General features: G+C 32.0%; 1 protein-coding gene across 3 annotated transcripts; it reads right to left on the bottom strand.

Moving 5' to 3' along the window:
- Nucleotides 1-4,106: 4,106 nt before the first annotated feature.
- LOC148619374 (SUMO-conjugating enzyme UBC9-B) lies at nucleotides 4,107-14,120 on the bottom strand. 3 transcript variants are annotated; one of them, XM_088579210.1, is made up of 7 exons: nucleotides 14,070-14,120; nucleotides 12,949-13,028; nucleotides 8,987-9,070; nucleotides 8,085-8,157; nucleotides 7,691-7,800; nucleotides 6,686-6,765; nucleotides 4,107-5,483 (listed from the first exon to the last, which is right to left on the bottom strand). In XM_088579210.1, exons 2-7 carry the CDS (start codon nucleotides 13,012-13,014, stop codon nucleotides 5,414-5,416), a joined length of 483 nt encoding a protein of 160 aa, XP_088435336.1. In that variant the 5' UTR covers nucleotides 13,015-13,028; nucleotides 14,070-14,120; the 3' UTR covers nucleotides 4,107-5,413. The 3 variants fall into 3 exon arrangements, with proteins under 3 accessions (XP_088435336.1, XP_088435337.1, XP_088435338.1); XM_088579211.1 differs by having other exon boundaries at nucleotides 13,931-14,070; XM_088579212.1 differs by lacking the exon at nucleotides 14,070-14,120 and adding an exon at nucleotides 14,042-14,067.
- Between the last annotated feature and the right edge of the window lie 23 nt (nucleotides 14,121-14,143).

Genomic DNA, 14,143 nt, shown 5'->3' with positions numbered 1-14,143 from the left:
AATGTGATGAGAATGCACATGCATGCTACAACCTGTAAAAAATCTGTATGTCCAATACATTGTTGCATGGAGTGGGGTCCACCGACTGGAAATCCCAAACGATTTGTTGTTAAATTGTTACGTTTTTTTATTGCTGCATCAAACTTGAGATTCTTTTTTGTTTGTACAGCTATTGTCTGTTGATCATTTTGTAACAGGAAATATATGGTCAGTGATTGTGTAAATACCAAAGTCAATTTCAACTTCCCTAAACCACACACTTTGTCATTTGATCATAGTTATGTGTAGACTATAATTAGATGACCAGACTGACATACCAGAAGTACATTCCCAGCATTCAATTCCTTGATTGATCTTCATGGTGACACAGATTTATTTATCTTTTGGTTGGTTCCATGCATTGTGACATACAATATATGTGATTTGAGATTTCTAGTCAGCACAGCTCATTTCATACATCAAAGCAGCAATCATACTGATTTTTTACAGGTTGTATTTGAATATCATGGGTTTGTGAGGATAATTGACAAACTCTGAAGACATTTGCATGAAAATACTCTAGACAAACAATACCTGATAAATACTGCTTGCCCCTTTTCATTATTAATTTATCACTTCACTATCTTGTAATTTTAAATGCTCCTGAACAATATTTTCTTGTTATATTGTCCCTAAATTATGGCACTGCATAGTTCAGGAACTTCAGAAATTTAGTTTCAAAGAAGAAGATTTAAAAGTTAAGAAGTCTAATATCAGTTTAGTTAAAGTTAATAAATAATATTTCTATAAGTGTAGAATTTTGTGTTGGAGAGCAAAAATAAGTCATGATTGTAAGGTATTAGTCAAAAGTTATAACTTGTTAATGTGGAAACGTTTTAGTTTCTTCCAAATGTTCCATTGAATAAACAAGGCTAACAGAAAAATGTATGATATTTGAAAAATGTTTTTATAAAAAGGGGAAGTAACTCAACTTTGTATTAATACAAGTCCTGATTTTAGTACATGTATTATGAAGAAACTCAGTAATAGTTGTCAGCAAATTCAAAACTTGAAAGAATATACAGCTCCTGTGATAAAGCTGTAATGTCATTACTGGTATTAATTTTCCATACATTAATACTTTAGTTTTTGTTAGAATTTTTATGATACAATTTATAAAACATAGTTGAATTAAGTTGAATCATGGGTGGATGATACACCTGGATGCAACCTGCACAACTGCCATGATTCCTGAATAGAAAATTATATTTACCAGTATTAAATAGTACACAGAACTTCTAGATTTCACCAACAATTCTGTAAAGTTTCAAGCAGATCATGTAATGCATTCTCATAAGATGTGAAAAAAATCCACCAATTTAATAGTGTTAAGTGTTCAATAACTCAGAAATAAGAAATAAAAAGTGTGCAGATTTGGAGTTCATTTTAATAATCTGCTCTTTAAGTTTGATGCAATTCAGATAGGTATTTGACATCCCACTTTATACAGCAAAATTCAATAACTTGGAAACAAAATTTTGGATATTCCATTGAAGTATATAGACTTTGAGGTTAAGCTTTCTTTAAAATATGTACAGAAGACCATTAGACCATCAAACAAATAAAAAACTGTGCTGAGTGCACCATGATACGACTGCAGTCAGTTGAACTCGGTTCACTTTGGGCAAGTATGGATAAAGTATTTGTTTTTGACATTCTTAAACATAAGGTCTTAAGATTAAAGACACAACAACTGGTTTGGAGACAATATTGCATATTTTGACATTCAATTCAAGTAAAAAGTTCTGCTTGCATGGACCACTTTAGTAATATTAAAAAATATTTGAATTCTGATAGAAATACAGAAGGGGTTTCAACAAGGAATCCAATGAAAAAAATATTCAAAATTTGACCAGAAATAAAAATGTAGATTTTTAGGGTGTGACCGTACTTTGGCCCCCTATAGACTGAAAATGCTCAATGCTATTTAATATCTGCAAAATATTCTTAAAACAGAATTTTATTTAAGAAAAAAAACAAAAACACACAAGTTAAAAAATAACTGCCCACATTGAATGAGAAATAAAACTTTTTAAACAATTTGAAATAAATGCATATTTTACCCCATTCGGTGTCAGCACTTGAGGTTTTTGATTTGTGAAAATTGTAGCATGAACAAAGATTTCATAATGAAAAAGCCCCGTGCAGGTCCGGGTGTCAAAAGAATAGGCCTGCAGCAGCGCTAAGCTTGTCGTAAAAGGCGACTAAATAGTGCTCAGAAACCTAGCCGGGGGTTAAGTCATTTACTACTGATTTCTGAAGTATAAACTATAATTAGTATCAAACATCACAATCATTTACAAAGTTTGTTCCATTTCCCATTTCTCCCAAATTTTTAAACCTGTCCAAATGTTAATATGCATTTGCATTCAAAAACTAAATTAAAAAGGTAGACCTATAGTAAGGGACCTAACTCCTGAAATCATAGATATGTTTGTATTATATTCAATTTCACCATTGCCTCCCAAGCTTTCATTTGAAGCAGAATAAAATGAATCCAAGTTAATTAGATGCTTATATAAGATTGATGTTAAATGCTGAATACAAACATTCCAATGATTTTTAAGAGTTGTGTTCTTATCCTAGGTCTACCTCCTTAACATCTAGTATTATCATATATAATTATACTCAAATGAAACCATTTTTTTTTAAAGAAGATTATTTCTTTGATGAACACAAGATTGTCCATAGCTGGACACTTTTTATCAATTTGAATTTTCCTACAAATTTCACTTGGTTAAAACCACTGCTCTTTACTTCCTGTTTATTAATCATAAAACATGAAAGATAGGATGGTGATTTTGACTGATAAGTTGTTGGAAGGAACTTCCTTATCACATTCCATGCTTCTTGACACATTACTTCAGTTGAATTGAAGACTAGATCTTAATTTTATTTGCAGAGACTATTCAATAATTGCCAGAAACATAATTATTAGTTATAGAAGAGGTATTGAATGATATGAATGAATAACATTTGGACTATATTTTCCAGTGAACTGGCTAAAGATACAATTTAAATAAATATCAGAATTATTTAAAGCCTACCAAACTGGGCCGTCCGTGTGAGACCTGACAGGGTAGTCAAGAATGTTACAAACTCCCTTAGTAGTAGTGAACTGGCAACTCAAGGTAGTTTGATCCTGAATGATCAAAACAAAAAAAAAAACAAAAATAATCTCATCATTAAATAATGTGATTGCAAATTTTTGTGGTAGTATAAAAATTGTGTAATGTTTGAAGTATATTGAACAAGGCATTCTCAAGTAATGATGCAACAGGTATATAGTGGATGGACAAATTGATAAGACACATGCAGGGGCGGATGCTGGATTTTAGATTGGGAGGGGGGGCACAATTGAAATTTTGCCATGCAGAGGGAGGCGAAAAATTTTTTGAGTTTTAATTTTGAAATATTCTTCTAGAGTAGGTGCAATATGGATATCTTTTGTGGTCAAATTATCAAGAAATTAAAGTTTCAACCTAAAGCCGCCTAAATCAACCCGAAAACCCATGCTTTGCAATTTTTTTTTTATTGGGAGGGGGGCGGACGCCCGCCACACCACCGCCTGAATATGCCCTTGACATGTACATTTGTATTCCATGTTCTCCCTGACTTAGTCTTTTATATACTTCATGAATGGCTAGATATTATGCAATACCACATCATTAGGCTTTTTGATATGAAAAATTTGCCATTATGATTGGTTGCTGTGTTATCGTGATGCATTGTCAATAAAATCTGATTGGTTAAAAGCAGCACTTCTTATGACTGTTCTCCTGTAACAATTGGTGAAATCAAAGATTAACAACTGCTAAAATTTCCCCTACGGCAGATGCTTTATGTCAAGTGGCCAAATATTCAATAGGAATCTTTGAGAAAATTTAACATTATAACAAATGAGACTGAGTTGATGTTTTGTGCTATTGAACTTCCAGTCGTTATGAAACCTATAAATATATTCATTTTTTAAATAATTGTGAAAAGTATTTTCAAGCTTCATGTTGCTAGTTCATTTCAAATTCATAAGAGAATCTAAGAAAGGGTAGTTTCAAATAAACAACTAATTTGTGTTACATTTTATTGAACAACATTTTATGATGATGATGATAACGATGAAGTGAAGTATGGACGATTCCAGTTATAATGAACATGAAGCTTCACTGTTCAGTTACATACAATACCAACTTCAACATGACCAGGTCTCAATATTCTTGTTCTGTTAGTGTATTACATAATAATATTCAGACTTATTTATGTATGTATGAATGTATGCTATAAATGCAATGACAGTTCAGATTTAAAAGAAAAATATTTACATATAGAAAGATTCAGCACTATAGAAATCTGTAAATATAAAACAACATTGTTGATCATCCCAGTACATAGCAAAATAGAATCTTTACATATCACAAAATAATAAAACACATAACATGTTTTGATAGAGCCTGATTTCAAATAACTGAAGGGATATTAAAAATTATATATTTTACCCCTAACAACACCTAAAATTCAGCCTTTCAACTGATTTTTTCTATCAAGCAAATAATATTCTACTCACAGTCATATGATAAGAGAATTCTAAATCCTCTTATCTTAATGTACTGGGTTTCTGTTTCTGTTCATTTCATTCTGTGTTGGGTAAAAAAGGAAATACAGAAGTATTTACATACACGTTCAGAATGGGAGAATGAGCGTTAAGTAATAGCTGTATACTTGGTAAACACAAATATCATTTCACAATTTAAGAAATATACGAACTTCTCATTATGTAGATCAGATGCAAATCCTTTGAAATATGCAAATTGTTCTTATATCAAATCTGCCAGAAAAATCTTTGAGCCTTCTTGAGAATAAGTGCTGCATGGGACCCACCTTGATGCAACTGATGACATTTTCTGAATTTGAATTGTGAATAAATATTTTACAAAGCAAGAGTTTCTAACACAGAGCATATGTAGCCATAGAACTTGAAAATTTGGAAATTTACCAATCCTAGTCCAAATACAGTGTTAAATACAGCATTACAAATAATTCAATTTTTGTTGAAACAAACTATTTTTTTCCCTTTGGAACTTGAAAAGGACCAGTATGAAATAAGGGCCCAAAATACAAAGGACCTGTTTTGCTAAAATCCTAAAAATCAATTTCAATCATTATCTGATGATAAAGAACCTTGTGTTAAAAGTTTCATACAGACCCATTCACAAGAACTTAAGTTACAGCACAAAATTTAAATAACTACAGATGATGACAATAGCGGCATACCATCATATGAATGCAAAACATTTGCAGTCACATAAAAAGCATGATGGTCATTATCAATGTTTCTGAATTTCAAATAATTTTAGACAAAATAATAAGCAATAACAGTTTAGTAAGATGGATCCCTGAATCTTGTAGCTTGTTCTTTCACTCTTCTCTCATATTCCGTTCTGTTTTGACTGAAAATAGTAAAAAAAAGTCTGTAAATATTCATAATAAATGAAATTAAAATGGCATATTAATATCTGGAGATTTAGACCTCAGAACTCATTAGGTTTTTATATCAATATTTTAGATGGAAATTTAAAATTCTGATTAAAAAGACCTTTATCTGAATGCTAGTCTATATAATTTAAAGTATGTTAATGAACTGCTTTGGATTATGTACATCTGATATGTTAGTGTCTTTGCACTGGATGGCAACATCCTTTTTAAAAGTTAAAGGTTAGAAGATTTTGAACGCATCATTTTTATCAGAATCACTGTACAGTGTTAGAGGAATGAACAGGTCAACTAGAGCTTAATATAACATCAGTCCTTTCATTAAGAACAGAAATAAACAAACAGTAAAAAAAAGAATCGTAATGGTAGAATCCAGATTTAAATTGGCGGAATTCCACTAAAAAAGTGAAAAAAAATAATCCCTGTTTATAAAAGAAAATGATGGAAAGTACCTCCTACAAAGGTACGTGCATTGTAAAAAGTCAAACTCCGTAACATCTTTTATTTCTGCATACAAATGTTGTGAATGTCTTGACAACAGCAGCCAAATTTCTAAATTATCTTTGCATGCGGTTTTAATCAACCATATCATCTCTGGAGTGTCACGAAAACAGAAGCCACATTAAGAAAATTACAACCCATCACCTATCAAAAACTGTCTTTATAAGAACTAAAAATCAATCCTATCCTTCTTTTTGACACATAGTGGTACAACCTCAAAAAGATCCATTTACTTCGACTCAAATTACTGTCTGGTCACCAAATGTCCAAATCGATATTGATGATGATAATAATGACAATGCCCAAAATATTGTTTTTGAACTATTGGTGGTACAATTTGAATGCAACCTCAAAAATAAATATAAAAAAATCGAGAAATTAAACAAATGTGTTAGTTGTATCTATTTTTCCATTAAAGTGTATTCACATTTATGTAATTTTTTTATTATCAAAATGGTTTTCAATTTTGTCCCAAAATTTCATAAATATGTCCTATGAAAGACAGCCATTGGCCAGAATCAAGCCTATGGCAAAATTTAATCCAGAGCACTGCTCAGACATCAGAATACTAGTGACAAACAAATGCATGGAAACAAACCATTACTATGTCTTTCATTTCCATGGATGAAGTGGGGACAAAAATTACACAAAAACTTACCAGTATATTGTATATGCTTCGGCTTGTGCTGGATCTTTTATATTAGGTTCATTTAATAATTCCTGTATACCCAATAAAATCTATAAAGAAAAGAATATTGACTGACGACCATTTTCCAATATCAGACATAAAAAATTGCCAACCCTTATGAAAATATGTGTGGTTTTATTAGTGTATAAACATCCTGTTTACCATCTCCAAATTGTTTACTGGAAATTAATTGACAGGGGTGTGTCAATTTTAGCTGATGTGCAGTCACCTGTGACTGATTTACCTGTAACTGACTAGTTGATTGCATAATTGAATTAACGGTACACGTTTAGCCCCATTGCGTATACGAATTAACTGAAGTAACTCTGAGAATTTTCATACATTTATTAGTTGTTTAATTAAGAAAGAAGTTTGACAAGTCCACTATTTTCCCACTGATCTTTCAGAGGTAACGAAAGCACTTGGAACTGAAACTACGAATCAGTCGTAGTTAGTAATTATTAATTCATCGATTGCATCGTTTTAACACAGTAGTCAACAAACCATTTAAATCAATATACAAAATGTGTTTGCGATTTTCTTCCATATATAATCAACATTTTTTTATTACTCGGAAGTTTTCGGCTGTCTGCCTATGTGATGAAAAAATCAGAGAGATATGATGTTTTGTTTACATGTTGGAACGTCCATTTGTGGTCGAAACCGAACTCGTTCACTTGCTCTGATATTTTGTAAAAGATAGAGTATGTGATGAAATAACACAATTTCAAATATTTATCTTAAAGTAACTACATAAACGTTGTTTTAAGTTTATTTTCGATCTGAGCATGTAAAAGACTGACACAAATGTCTGCTGAAGTTTGATAAAATGTCCGGAATGGGCAGTCAAAATTTCCAGACCCTTGACCTAAAGGTATTATTCAAATCTTATAATTCATTGTACATTTATGGCCAGGGACAACTGTTCTACATGTGAAAACACACTTCCCTAATCACCAAGGAAATCAGTCATACTTGTTTAATTGTGACAGCAGGTCTCCAATCTTTTTCCTCATCTAACAGTGAAAGACAAACTGTTCCTGATGGGTAAACATTCGGATGAAATAAAGGTGGTTCAAATTTACCTGAAATTATACAAGATCTACCAATTAGAATACATGCTGAGAATGTAAACTTGTAAAAGAACCATAACTTTTTACTAATAGATACAGCACAATGACATTTAAGGGTGTTAACCTGTACTTTTATGTTCAGTATATATATTAAAAAAAGATTTTAAATTCAAGGAAAATTTCATGCTGACAAAACTTAAAATTCAATTTAAACAGAAACATCAAATGTCCTATTCATTGTGTTCAACTCACTGTTTTGTGTGTTACATTCTAGCATTTCATGAAAATTATCTTACACTTAGGAGGTGAACTTGGAAAATCTTCTTTAAAAAGCATTCTTAGTCTGTATAGTCCTCCTTCCCATGGAGTCTGAAAATAAAATACACATACAATTGTAAGTCATTCAACTTATTAAAGAAAACATAGACAAGTCTTTTTATTTGCATCTTATATCTAACAAGAGGCTCTAAGAAGTTTGAAATGCTCACCAGGGTCTCTTATGGTTACATTTCAAAATTAATTATAACGAAGTATAAAATTTAAACTTCTAATAATCATACTATTTCAGTACGGATTAAAATGGAACAATTCCACACAATTTAACAGTTTACCACTTTTTAAGTGCACACAAATTATTAAAAAAAAAAACGCAAAGGTCATATAATGAGTTGCATCTGTTGAATAAATTGTAGTCATTATAATTCTGCCCACTTCAGGCCATAAAAAAAATAAGTTGATTTCCTGATACCCTCTCTACCCTATTTTTCGGGTGTTTTTTCACACTAAAGATTACTGAATTGGCTCAAGCACCATTGAAGTGTAGATTGTTTACCAATGTACAATGTCTTTGAAAAATATAAATACCTACACATACCTAACATGTTTTTTTTCTACCTGGTAGCACAAAATAAGACTTTCATTTATTTTTGGCCTAATTTGTTTAAAGCATCCTTTACACAGATGAAAACAAGAGCTTGTAGAGCTTTAAATAGAAGGCAACTGTATTAATCATTGATTAGATGCTTGAAAATTGAGTTTACTGGTGACAAGTTTTACAGTCAAATAAAAATGCAAAGTTAGGACAATATTGGTATAACATTTTTTTCACCTACAGATGACGCCAAGACGGTACCATACACAAGGAGTAGCAAACAAATGGTTCCATATGCAAAAACTGTAAGTATCCAATTGTACATACCCCTTTCTTTCCTGGAATTGCGCATTCCCAGTTCAATAAATTCAAAGTACCATCTGGATTCTTTGTTGGTCTGGCAACAAATCCCTACAAAACAGTTTAATTCATAAATTGTTTGTGTCAATAAATATTCAATAAATTCAAAGTCTTAGTACAACAGTTTTTAATTGCCAAGGGTCTTTCACATAGATTATCTGAAGGTATTCCATGTGACTGGCTAAACTTACAACATATTATTTACAGGGTCATGCCCCTGAACATATAAGATAGCCATACATGTACATGACTATATGTTCTCTCAAGGATTACAAAATAGAGGGGCACAGGGAAGAGGGCACTTTAGTGCATGTTTTTTTTTCAACCAAAAAGGGACATTAATCTTAGTTTTTTTTAAATATGTATGTTTGCACGAAGTCTGAAATATTTTCCTTCATTTTTTTTTTCCTCTTGTAAGTTTGTATAATTTTAAACAGAGTGATGGGAATGATATAGAGATGGAAATTGAAGAGGAGGAGGAGGAGGAAGAAAGGTTTGAAATGGAGTACCAGAGACAGTGTGAGGAAGATGGTAATGAAAATGGATGTGATAGTGATTTGGATGAAGACCTTGTTTTTGAAAGATTATTTGAATTTGCAAGAGATTAAGTAATTGATCAGTTATATATGACTATATGTTATTGAATAAAACTACATTTAAAGTCTTTAATTGCATGCCTAGTAGACTAGTCATGGGAAAAAAAAGTCATATGATAACTTAATGAAAAGGTCTGGGCTACAAAACTTTGAAGTTTGGTAGGTTGGCTACCAAACCCTAAAAACCTATTTTGATCCCAGGTATTCTTATTGCATACCTAGACTATGTGTGAATGGACAGACTGTCTGGACATATTTCGCAAACTGAATAAGTTTTACTGTATTAATGTATGCATGACACACCCTTATTGTATAAAAGACAGTTGACCAAGTGCTTTGTGAAAACATGCATTTTATATAATGAACAGAATTTAATAAACCCTTTTTGTGATGAACCTAAATGAATTATTTAAAGTTTACAACTCTGCCCCCATAATAAATTGACATCACATTCTCCATATTTTTTGAATACTGTGTTGATGATTATTAACATTGCACTTGGAGGATATATCACTTCTAAGTAGACTGTACATCCACTACAATCTTGTACTTTGAAGCAAGTGATTCTTTACATTATCACATACTATGAGGTGAAATGTAACAAATATTCAATAATGTTGCAATACTTAAAAGAAATATCATTTTCTAAAACTATTGCAAACCCAACTTTTGGTAAATGTACTGTACTGTGGAAGAATTACAATTTTTTTTTAAATATTTAAATATAAGGGAGGTAACTGATATTCTAAATTGAAAAAAACATGTGCAACATGCAACTGATTACACATGTGGTTCTACAAAACTTAGACCTTAGGCATGATAAGGGTGGGGTGCAGCACCCCTCTAATTTGCCTTAGCTAGGACACTGCATGTGAACCTACATGTACCAATGGGTAAGTCATTTCCACCAGAATGAAAACCTTTCTACAGTTCTACTGTGGAAACAGAAAATCTACCACTTTGTGAACATTTAAACAGTCAGTGACCATTGTCAAAATAATCTAGAAAACCCAGCATTCAAACCCAAAAATTCATAAAATTTGTGTTTCAATCTCCTTTCTTTGATTATTAATGTTGTTGGAAACTAGCATTCTTGAATATTTGATGTATATTTCCCAAAAAAATTTATGTCATGGTATGCAGATAATGAAACAAGAGGCTCCCAGGAGCCTGAATTGCCCAGCTGGTTTATTTTTCACCTTTCAAGGGCAGTAACTCTGAACAAGGTGTCATTTGAAAACTTTGATCCGATAAAGCCCTTAGAGACCTCATCATAAAGATCATTTCATCAATAAAAAGTTTTTTTTTAAATCTATTATAGTTTTCACAATATTGCAAAAAACGTCATTTTTGCCTTTCAAGGCCAATAATTCTATCAAGGAGTTGCACGACACCTTTGTCCCAACACACACTGTTGTAGAGCTCTTCAAGCAAAAGGAGGAAGGTCACGTTTATTTTTAAATATCTCTTAAAGTTTTTGAGAAATATGTAGAAATTGGTGACTTGACCACTGTGGTTTAAAAACAGCAATGGTGGCCATGTTTTACACTTGATCTACATAAACAGTATTTTCTTTTAAGTAAAAACTCTAAGGATGCTGGTGACCAAGTCTGATAACAATCCACTGAGTGGTTTTAGAGGAGATTTTTAAAAGAAAGTTAATGACAAAATACAACATGGATGAATGCCAAGTGATGACAGAAGCACACATGGCCAGCTAAAAAGGGCTTAAACTTCAATTAACACATACAGGACACTTGTGGAGTCTTATTGAGAATGAAGAAATATAGTCCATGAAGGTCAAGGGAAAAGATTAACTGTCGCCCACTTGCCAATGGCGACCAGAAATATGCCTGGGCGACCATTTTTTCTACTTTACGAATTGCAAAAAAAAATTATTGTAAACAAATTTGCGGTCGCAGGGTTCTCATTAAGTGCCGGCAACAGGAGATTTCGCCATTTACTTTGACAGTGACGCCGGCTACTTTGTTGGCCCAAAAAAAAAAAAAAAGGTATCTTTTGGTAAATGAGGGCCCTCAATGGTGCCATCTACTTTTAATTTATCCACCTACTTTAAAACTTACTGAGAACCCTGCATTCGGAGTTTTAACATTGGATCGGAAACTTAGCATCCCTAGTTAAATTTTATCTGAAACCAGTTCTTATAATACAGAAATCCTTTAGAATTGCTTATTAATTTCCGCATCCTGTATTTCGTAAAATGTGGAATTTTTAAGTACCAAAATTTTGTCCGAAAACGTCTGGGCTACCAACTTTTTTTCTCAACTAATTGATTTTATAGTTTAGTAGCCCAGGTGGCTACTAGCCTCAAAAAGTTAATCTTGACCCCTGAAGGTAGTGCATATAACTGAATAACGTTAATTCAAAATAGGGAAAAGAGAGATATCCGAATTCTAGAATATTCAGCATAGTTTTACAAGAAAACAAACTTCATGCATGATGTTTTCCATAAACTTCACACATAATTAACTTCTTACGCAATGAAAAAAGCTACATTTTTGTACCAGTTTTCAAACCAAATCTCCAGCTGAAAAAATTACTTATCTCCAGTTTTAAAGGAACCACTTAATCACTTGTATGGATAGCAATTGATAGAATGATTACATTGGAACTAGCTGTTTGATTTATATTTCTGCTGTCAGTGTCTGATGAAGCAATGCAATAAAAAAACTTCTTTCTTCTACACAATGATTAAACAAGAATTATAATAAGACTAAGCTTTCACATCACATGTACAATGTTAGTATAGGTCTCATTAACCACTTCTAACATTTCCATTACTTTACATGTTAAAAATGTAATTTTCAAATTTTCACTGTGAATTCCCAGGACAAATGACATCGTAAATTTGCATACCATTGCAAAGCCTAGAAATTAAGCTTTCAAAACTATTGTGCTAACGGTACAATGATCATAGAAATTCTTCACAAAATTTACATGAATAAATAATACTAAAAATCCTCATTTAACCTTTTCTGCTGACTGACAACACGGAGGAAAATTACTCACACACATAAACAATATTTATACACTTTTAAAGTAAATAACCAATATGATTTTGAAGTACACATCCTCGGCTTAATTTTAACTACTTTTGATCAGAATACACATAAATAATGCACTTACAATGTACTGATCTAGGCTCAGTGTGTTTTTGGTACCACAATGTACACAAAGTGGGGGTGGCCATTTGACCCAGAAGTGGTTAGTGAGACAATAGAAGGTACACGGGATGTTGTCTCTCTGACATATTCACTATATCCATTCTTGTTAAAAGTTGAATATTTGATAAATAATTTCATTTGTACTCACAAATGGATGATCCTTCCTCCATCCCTTTCTTTCTTCACTTAGCCTTCCAATAGCTATACCTGACATTGCTTTGTATTTTTCTACAAAGAAAAAAAAAGAGATGAATAAAGGTTGAAGTCTCTGACCAGAATGAAAGTGGCCTAATAAAGGTCTTCAAAATGTCATGTACTTGTAAGAAATAAACAAGGTTTATGAAAATGCTTATTCATTGCCCTTTTTTGGCTACTAATTCCCAAATAACTATTGTAGGATCATAGACCTGTATCTTCAAAAACAAAATACATGTACATTTGACCACTCTAGAACAGGACTTGTACTAAAGGGAAATCTGAAGTTTGTTTATTATTCAATTTGTACATCGTGTACAAAAATGTATAAATAAAATATGTCTACTAAGAATAGTTTATCATGCAGTTCAAAATGGCCAAAGTATCAGGTGATCTCAGTATTTCTAAGTGTAACAAGATTAGCAAAAAATAATCAGGTAACACACTTTAATTACAGGTTTATGTTGGGATGGAACCTTCTTGTTATAGTACACTTCCTATAACATTAACTTTTACTCCAGAATTGTAAAGATATCCGAGAAAGACAAGTGGAATTTGAGATTAAGAAACAGAGTTCCAAACTATTATTTGCTCATTTTTGGCATCATTTTGAACAAATATACGATTTTTTTCAACAAAAGGAGGAGGTCCGATTGTTTTTAGACATATTCAGCCTAAAAATGTAAAATCCCAAATGGTTAGGGCTATAATTTACAGCAATTGCATATCAATTCCAAACCTTTCTTTCATCGAATGAAGCCTTGTAGAATTATTTCATAAATACCTGTAATTACATTTTAAGTGAGTAAATATGTCATAATTGAATGAATTTGAAAGATTTGATAAGCCATCCGATCATAGGGAATGTAAATATTGTAATTTCAAGAAGAAAGCCTGAAAGGAAAAATAGCTATTCAATTAGATGACTATCGAACCGAAACTATCTATCAAGTAAGTTCAGGAGAAAAGGTGTGAAACTCCCTGTTTACAAAAAAAATTCTACAGTTGAGGATTTGATATGAACGAGGTGAAAGGTTTTTTTTAACTTTCAATGCACTCCTTCGTCAGCCTTACCGCTGGAAATTTGGTCACGTGAATAAGGTTAATTGGACGCTTGACGCCTTGGACACTCGACAGAAAAAAACAGT

This window comes from Perna viridis, chromosome 4 (genome assembly GCF_037379345.1).
Source record: "Perna viridis isolate PV_CMFRI_1.1 ecotype Kerala chromosome 4, ASM3737934v1, whole genome shotgun sequence".
In the NCBI taxonomy this organism is placed as follows: domain Eukaryota; kingdom Metazoa; phylum Mollusca; class Bivalvia; order Mytilida; family Mytilidae; genus Perna; species Perna viridis.
Note: the sequence above shows the minus strand (reverse complement) of the source record. Positions and strands in the feature narration are given on the sequence as shown.

Excerpts from the sequence above, each read along its gene's own strand:
- LOC148619374 (XM_088579210.1), bottom strand. The coding sequence starts at position 13,014 with ATGTCAGGTATAGCTATTGGAAGGCTAAGTGAAGAAAGAAAGGGATGG. Across the intron at positions 8,158-8,986 it reads CAATTCCAGGAAAGAAAGGG|ACTCCATGGGAAGGAGGACT; the intron begins GTATGTACAATT and ends TTTTATTTTCAG. Across the intron at positions 7,801-8,084 it reads TCCAAGTTCACCTCCTAAGT|GTAAATTTGAACCACCTTTA; the intron begins GTAAGATAATTT and ends GTATAATTTCAG.